The sequence below is a fragment of the Musa acuminata genome, chromosome BXJ1-2, assembly GCF_036884655.1.
Source record: "Musa acuminata AAA Group cultivar baxijiao chromosome BXJ1-2, Cavendish_Baxijiao_AAA, whole genome shotgun sequence".
In the NCBI taxonomy this organism is placed as follows: Eukaryota; Viridiplantae; Streptophyta; class Magnoliopsida; order Zingiberales; family Musaceae; genus Musa; species Musa acuminata.
In genome coordinates, this window is record NC_088328.1 from 18,794,344 (window position 1) to 18,803,226 (window position 8,883).

Genomic DNA, 8,883 nt, shown 5'->3' on the forward strand with positions numbered 1-8,883 from the left:
GACTCCATGCTTCAGAATATAGGGAAAGTTTCATGACCATAGGAATGATTCATGTACACCATTGATCAAATCCTAATCTTGATGGAAGAGTAACCTTGTTGATGAAGCCTATAGTTTTAGAGAAACCTGGTCTGTGTAAGACTCAATCAACAAAAATGATTCCCTAGATTGAATCCAAGGCTTCGCCCAATCTCTGAAGATTTGGGCGCATCCACAACAAGCCGTGATGTTCCAACTATTTGTTATCGGCTGTATGAATCTTCTCCTGCCATTGAGCTCATGGTTACACCCTGTAATGTACTGAAATTATAATAACAAACAAAGTTCTATTAAATTGTCGTGCCTTACCCAATGCTGTTTCATTAGCTGACCAAATTCTGCTATTGTTTTCACTGATACAATTTCATCCTCATCCATTTTTCATTTTTAAACACCCTTGGAGTCTCTTCTTTAATCTCCTCTTTGCCATATGATGTACATGGTCAAGCTTGATATAGTTCTGCTTGCAACTAATTCCAAACTGATACAGGTTTTGTCCATTTTGCATTCTTGATATGCTGTTTAATAAATTTGTGGAGTGTTCAATTTTGAACATTTTTGTTCTACTTCATTGATAAATTAGTGTATCCTTTTTCCTATTGGTCTTCATGTCAGTCTTACAATTACCCTTAACTGCAATCTGTTGGATGTTATCTAATCATAATATCTTTTTGAAGTTTAGTGCATTTCTTTGTAAGAGAAAAACCTTATATGCTTAGAATTACATAACCCTTTTATATATTAAGGAGACATACATAGAATTTGCCAGTAACAGTCACTTCCTCAAGAACCTGATGCAGTAGCCCTTTTCATACTGCACATGGTATAAGGTATTTGTTTTTCCTGTATATTAGGGAAAGCTTCCTTTTCTAGAGATGTCATGAACATGTTAGAAAATAGATCACTATTCAAGGACTATCAGCTTTTCCTAGAGTCATCAGAATTGAATTACTCATGATACTGATCTGGGCCCTCTTTACATGAGCAGCTACTATGGCTTTGTTGCTTTTTGTTGTTTTTATTTAAAATCTAATATCTAAATGTGATTTAAGTGTCTCACATGATTATGTAGTTGCTGAGTCAAACTTACCAATCTATAATTTCTTGGTTTATATCATTTTCAGCAAACAGCAGGAGCAGAGCTGAGTGGAGCACCCCCAAGATATTTCTGTATGCTCCTATTTTTACTTTAATTCATCGCCATCACCTTTTCCCTTCTCTTCTGGTGCACAAATTTGGATCCACTCCTGATATTTTGTAGATTTCCTATTTTTGACATGATCTGTCTGATTTCTGTACATTGGAATATAAATTTATCAACAACACTGGACATGTGGGAACCTAGACCTTTGAAGATATAGTTGTCTCTTGGAACACCAAAAACACATTATCGACTAAAGCTATTGTACTTGATTGTCAGGAGCATTTGTTTATGATGAGATTCTCACCAGTACAAATTTACTATCTGAGGATTCTTTGGACTAATCTGGGGGCTATTCCAGCATCCAGGATAGACTTTAAAGCAAGGAGAAAATAACACAATTGGTGTTGGAGATGTTGGAGTCGTTGGCTGATGTTTGGACACAATGGAAAAACTGAGGTTGTAATATTCTAGCCTATTTTCTCTTGTTTTGGTGGTACAGAATCCATAGCGTTATCGCCAACTGGATCAGATGAAAATGGTGACATGATGATGATGGTGCAGTGGACATTCTTAAGCATATCCACCTCCTCACTTCTGTTCAAGGAACTGTCTACTTTATCAAACATAGACTTCATCTCATTGCTGAGTAGACTTTATGCAGTTGAATGCACAACGAGCACATTTTTTCAAAGAGAGAGAGAGAATCACATTCATGTACATCTCAGATTCCCTATTCAGCAGATTCAAGCTTTAATTGCTCATACCAGCCTGGTGGAAAGCTAGGGGAAGTGTAAGCTTTTACTTACTGATTCCTTTTTTATTCCTTGTATTCACCATTATAATGTCATTTATATTGATATTAGTAGTGGCAATTTTCCTTTTTAAAATCGAGCTGAAAAGTTATTCTCTTGATGATATTTGAGTGACAGCTTTGCCTTCCTGTCCTTTTATGAAATTTTAATGCAGAGGCCAGCTGGTAAGAATCTTCATGCAAAGTTGATGTCCATGTCCAAGCATCAAAATCATCGCTACAGAAGGTTAAGCTTCAGTCCTTCTAATCTGTTAGTGAAGTCAGTGTTTCATGGTCTTTTCATATGACATTGTCATGATATTGAAAGTATTAGATTGGACTATTGCACTTTTTCTATTAAATTAATAAGTGACCATGACTCTTAAGGGTAAATCATCAAGGACAACTAAGTCTGGTATGCTTCAACTTTAGATTTCTCTTTTGAGCAGGTTTTCATCAATAAAGTCCTTTTGTCATGCTTGCTAGTCTCTGCTAACCAGTCAAAATAACCATGTCATTCTGTAGTGTAAAGAAACTACAGTGTGACCTTATTTTAAGGGAAAAAGAGACTTAGCTTGTGACTTCAATCTGCAGGTCAGATGATGGGTGAAGCATGGATAATGTTTTTTACACAAGTGCTGTCCGATGAGGAGGAATCTGCTCCATGGTCCATCTAAACCTATTGGGCATCCTTTATATATTATATTTCTGAGGGACCAATGACCATTCTTGGAACCTTATTCTGCAGGGTCAACATTAAGTTATCATCCAAGCACTGTTGGCAGATATTTAAAGTCCAGCCAACCAAATGTGGCTCACTTCATGGCACATGAATGAAAGATCAAGTCAATGAAGTTAAGCTTCTTCTACACTCTGGTAAGTTGGTTGTCTTTAAGAATCCACTCAGTCATCATAACTTGACCTTTTAATTCTTCTACATTTCTTGGGAAATTGTAGCTACTAGCTTGGTCATCATGGTGGTCAAAGTTAGTTCAAGATCAAGTTTTTGACTTGATATGGGAAAGGCTCCCTTCCTACCATCTCAAATAGTAACAGAGCATATAAAATTCAAGTACAAGGAGCCACTTTGAAGTAAGTTTCTCTGATCCACATTCTCTTCAGGATTATGATAATATAATTCACTTAAGTCATTGGATGTGCAAACTCTTCAGAACTCATCTCTCAATCTTCTCCATGTCACCATTAGAACAAAACACATGACTCTTAGCATGTTCTTTTATCATCTTAAAAAGAATTATTAAGAATATGTATCATGTCTCATCTAACGACTTAAACTTTTAGATGAAATTGACAATAACTTTTAGGATATATTCAGATCATTTTTAGGTTATATTAAAAAATAATTAATTCGAGTATGTGTCTTATATTGACTTAAACTTCTAGATGAAATGATAATGTTATTTTTTTTAAATGATTATATATATACTCTGTTATTTAAGTGAGTGACCACAAATTTTAATAGCTTGGGCTAGTATGTAATTTATCATCTCGTTGTTGGTTTAGATTTGATGTGTGAATGAAACTCAAATATATGGTATGGTGCAAGTCCAAGTGAAGAATGAATACTGTATGAATATTTTTAATTAATGATGAGAAAAGAAGGATAGATATATGATTCGAACTTATGGTACAATTTCAAGGATTTGATTGAGTTACTGCAAGTCCCAAAAGCTTAAGTTATCGGGAAAAGATTAATATAATGGATGAGAATTTGATTGCATCAAGTTGAGCTCTTGCAACACTGGATGAGTAACGTAGAAGCACAAGCAATACAAATGCAGAGACTGTAGGATGAACCTGACACATATGAGTTGCTGAAGCCCAAACATTCCACACGATCCAAATCAATCCATGCGAAAGCTGCAAAAAGGCTTTTGCTTCTCCTTCAGCAACTTCAATCGCCTTCACCCCTTTTTCTGTATCATTTGCATGGAGAAGTCTCTCCTTCTTCCTTTCACCCTTCCTGGTCTCAACTACCAGCATTTTGGAATCACTCTACTTCCAACCTCCAGCAAACTGTCGTGCTACCATGGATGAACCCTAAATCCTTTATCACATGTCTGTATGGAGCTGGCTAAGTTGTTCATCTTTATCTATGAAGTCTTTTGTCTAGTTATGTTTGTGCACCTAAGTTTACGCTTTTATAAAGTGAAGTTATAAGGAGATTGATCGTATTGCTAATGCAGAACCAGCTATTTCTGTGAACTGTGATTGATGATAATTAACACACATGGCAAATCAGGCAAAATGATGCATGTGTAGATTACATTTTGATTGATGACATTGAAGTATCCGCTTATGTCCCATTCAAAGAAAACTTTTTGGTTGATTGATTGACTGACCCATGGCATCTCAAAAGAACATGTACAGTATATTTGAATCAACAACTAACAACTAGTAAGCAAGGATTGTAAAAGAAAAAAAAGGGATTTGATTCTAGAAAGAAAACAATCCTTTTAAAATTTTATTCAATTTGTGGGATTTTGAGCAATTAGATCCAGTAACTTGATAAGTCTGACTTAAGCTAATAATATTAGCTTGCTTCGTGTACGCGTAAACCTTTCTTATGCCTAACCCAGATTTATTTGACATCCTCATCATGCTCAATACTTTGTTTATCCTGCTCTCATTTTTGACATCCGATTCAATAGGATATTTGATACATCATTGATAAAAAATATATAAATATGAGGTAATAATAATAGACTAATCTAACCCTGAGTACCTTCATAACTATCCTTTCATCAATACATATATATTTATATTTACAACAAATGAAGATAATTCCTTCTTGTATGAGCTGTTGCAATAATCATCTGTCTACGATACGATGTGTACAATCACTCTTGCTTATTATCTATCTCAAGCACATCTTCACATCCTCGTCTTCCTCAGATACCATCATGTACAATCCAGGAATATCTAACTCTCTTCAATTCAATCAGTCCATGATCATCCCATGGAGTTTGTGATCATAATCATTGCCATTGCCAACGCCTGATCCATCCCAGGCTGCACTCTCAGAGTTAGAACATCCTTGTCAAGTAGCTTCTTTGCCATGGATCCATATTTCCTACTAACCTGTGAAAAGGAGACGAGGAAAGCTTAAGACTGTGATGGATCAAGATGTGGAGAGAACAGTTGGTACCTCGGCCACCAGTGTGTTTGCAGCAGACTGATAGATCTTGGAGCATTCCTTCTCGCGGGACCAGCTCATTCGATAACCTAATAATGGCTGGAATCCATCTTGGGTGAACATGGAGATGGTGCAGCTGTGGCTGCCCAAGTCCTTGGTTGCTTTGAACAGTGGGCTTTGCTCTCTCACCATGTCTTCAACATCTTTGTCACCCTTGTAAGCCTCCCAACTCTCCTTCAAGTTCAGAATCTGTCAAACCATGGATGATGATCAGCTGCTTAGGTACCGTTAGGGATGTTAGGTGGTTTTTGGATTGGACCAAATTATATGGATGACGAAGAAATCAAGTATTGAAAGATTCTTCTATAAATGTCTTATGTAAACCAAGGCTTTGGTAAGGATGTATACTAGAAAAAGACTTTTAGTGCTACTAGGATTTTCTTGTATGAGATTTATACCAAAGATTGTACAAGGAAATTTTTGTTTAGATTTAGGTTAATAAACAAAAAAATTGATTCTTCTATGAATATCTTATGTATATTAAGACTCGGTAAGGACAACACGTATAAGAAAAAGACTTGTAGTGCTATTAGGATTTTCTCTAGAGTATATGTTGAGAAAAAAATTCTTTACAATTTATACAAGAAAGTGTACAAGGATATTTTAGTTTAGATTCTTCTTGTATAACAAAATAATAATAATTTTTCTTTGTAGAGGTAGACATCTCATGTGTTTGCTATTTAAGGTTTGTGTTCCATTGTTGGTTCTATGGTTTAATATTGTTGTTTCGAGTGTTGAATGCGGAAACTGAACGTGGAGGTGTTGGTTTGAATCAGATACCAATGACTGCAGGAAGAAGAAGAAGAAGAAATGTTGATGTCTTGAAGAACAAACACGCATGCATGTTTGATATTTCTTTTTATGGTTTTTAAGGCTGTATATATTCTGAGTAAGATGGATATGCTTATCTTTCTACTGTATGAATTGATCTTTCTACTGTATGATTTGATGTGGGCATGAGGAGGTGGCATCAATAGAAGGGTAGATCGATGGGTTTGTCACTGTAAGATTGCTACTTCTCAGCTTGTCCATGTTTATGATGCTTGTCTTCATCATATGGACAGTGTAATCTTTCATTCTATACATGAGAGAGAGAGAGAGAGAGAGAGAGAGATTCTTGGATATGTCAACATTAAGGAAACAGTGGTCGTGTTCATGATGTGGGATAAAACATAAGTTTTCTAAAGTCCATGGAACCATCAGGTGAAAAATGGTGCACTCTAAAGGAGAAGACCGCTGTGTTTGTGAAAGCATTGATTGATGTCGCTGATGTTATGGATATCAAAAATTGGGAGTATGCATAAATCCTTTTTGTGCTTCGCTCATTTTGTGAGTTTGGTCTTATTTCTCTATTTAATAGGTCTACACAAGTTATGAGTGTGTTGTTGGTGTTCCTACACATTATTGAATTATGCATCATAATTTTGATCATCAAAATGATTTGGTTTTTAGGAAGAAGAAGAAGAAGAAGATAAATTTTGCCATGTATATATATTACTGAGATCGCCTACTACTCTCATTTCGTATCGTCAGATGAATCTCCCGATAAACCGACAACAGGCACTATTCAATCATGCACGGTCAGCTGATTTCAGTGGGGGAGAGAGAGAGAGAGAGAGAGAGGGGTGACCTTGCGACAGCGGCGGACGGTGAGGAGGACATGGCCGGCGCAGTCCATGAGCACAGCCTGCTGCCGCCAGTTGTGGGCGTAGTTGTCGACGCGGAAGACCATGCGGCCGTCGGCGTCGTCGTAAACGGTGTAGCCGTGGCTGTTGAAGAGCAGCGACTTGCACCACACAGTGAGCCGCACCGGCGCCGGCGAGCATAGCTCCGGGAAGAACTCCCCGCTTCTCCTCGTCGCCGCCCGTCTTCCACCATCACCCACCCGATCCTCCATCGCATTCTCCTCTTTCTTCTCCTTCTCGTTGTTGTTGCCTCCTTCGGTGGCCTCCATCAGCAGTCAATAATAGTAGTGGCGGACCTCGAACCAACCCCACCCCCACCCCTCTTTTCTTATAAGCTTTTCCTTGTAGTTGTAGTTGTCGTTGAGAGCATGCATGCCATTTCACAGCTTTTTTTCACTTTCTTTCATATATATATATATATATATATATATATATATATATATATATATATATATATATATATATATATATATATATATATATATATATATATATATATATATATATATATCCTCCATTAGGAGAAGTTTTACATATCCATCCTTTCAAAAGTTGGGAATAGCATATTTGCCCCACCAAATTTTAATGAATATATTTCTTCCAATATATAAATCCTCCCTTAAACAGACACAGATTGTCTAAAATATTTTTAAAGAGGTATTAATGTTGATTAAAATTTTAGTATAATTGTGTTGATGTTTAATGGACTTGTGGTTACTGAATTATTACACAATTGATATATCTCATATTCAAGTTCATGCAAATATCTTATACGTCGTCGTATGGTATATGAATTAAAAATTATTTAAAAAAAAATGACAAGTATTAACTACGATAACATATACGAAAGCTTTCTAATATTTTAAGAATATCGATGCTAAATATAAATTTAGATGAATAAATATAAAAAATATCTTTGGAGAAATATTATGCAACTTTGTCATATATATTTATACACACTACATCTATAACAAATTTCTTTTGTTTTTTTTTTCTTTGTAAGAACGCAAGAAAATATACAATGCTTTGAATACATTCAATTGAATACATGATGGTATACAATAATACCAATACACCGTATACCATCCTGCGTTTACATTAATTATGTCATCAGGTCATTGCCGGTGACTCAATTTGTAGCGTCTCCATTAACACATTTCTTGAAAACATGACATAAATACGACCTCTACATAATGGGTCGTACGATGTAATAAATGACATGGAGGGAGAAAAGACCTTAAATAAATATCACAAATAGCACTCTTTAATATATATATATATATATATATATATATATATATATATATATATATATATATATATATATATATATATATATATATATATATATATATAACATAATATCCTTTCAAAGTTTGGAAAAAGCATATTTGTCCATGCAAAGTAAAATACAACATATATATATATATATATATATATATATATATATATATATATATATGTTGTATTTTACTTTGCATGGACAAATATGCTTTTTCCAAACTTTGAAAGGATATTATGTTTTATATATATATATATATATATATATATATATATATATATATATATATATATATAATACCTTTAATATTTTTTACAATCATGAAGAGGTTTTAACGAGTATTAATGTCAATTAGTGTTTCGACTTAGTCAAACAATAATAACACCAAAAAAATGTAAAAATAATAAAAGACAATGAAAGTTTCAACTAACAACTAAATGCCAGACAGCTAAATCAGACAAACTCACAACCATATATTTAGAAAAAATATAAAAATCACCGATTTATACACACATTATTTATCTTACATTAACTGATTCAGTCACATCCACCCCTCTACTATTTGGGTGGTATGTTCGTTTTGATTTACTCCTTCCGTTGATAGATTAATACTATGTAGGAGGACATCATGCACAGACCTGAGCGTTCCTATCGTGCCCTTCCTCATCCTCCTCATCCTCTTGGGGAGATAGAATTGGTGGTCGAGGAGGGGTAGACAACAGATCA

The 8,883-nt window shown here is 35.0% G+C and overlaps 1 protein-coding gene across 1 annotated transcript; it reads right to left on the reverse strand.

Annotated features, from left to right (window-relative positions):
• Positions 1 to 4,720: 4,720 nt before the first annotated feature.
• On the reverse strand, positions 4,721 to 7,181 carry LOC135596667 (protein LURP-one-related 8-like). The gene is made up of 3 exons (XM_065088731.1): positions 6,821 to 7,181; positions 5,143 to 5,379; positions 4,721 to 5,075 (listed from the first exon to the last, which is right to left on the reverse strand). Exons 1-3 carry the CDS (start codon positions 7,142 to 7,144, stop codon positions 4,947 to 4,949), a joined length of 690 nt encoding a protein of 229 aa, XP_064944803.1. The 5' UTR covers positions 7,145 to 7,181; the 3' UTR covers positions 4,721 to 4,946.
• Between the last annotated feature and the right edge of the window lie 1,702 nt (positions 7,182 to 8,883).

Excerpts from the sequence above, each read along its gene's own strand:
- LOC135596667 (XM_065088731.1), bottom strand. The coding sequence starts at position 7,144 with ATGGAGGCCACCGAAGGAGGCAACAACAACGAGAAGGAGAAGAAAGAG. Across the intron at positions 5,380-6,820 it reads CCGTCCGCCGCTGTCGCAAG|ATTCTGAACTTGAAGGAGAG; the intron begins GTCACCCCTCTC and ends ATGGTTTGACAG. Across the intron at positions 5,076-5,142 it reads CAAACACACTGGTGGCCGAG|GTTAGTAGGAAATATGGATC; the intron begins GTACCAACTGTT and ends TCCTTTTCACAG.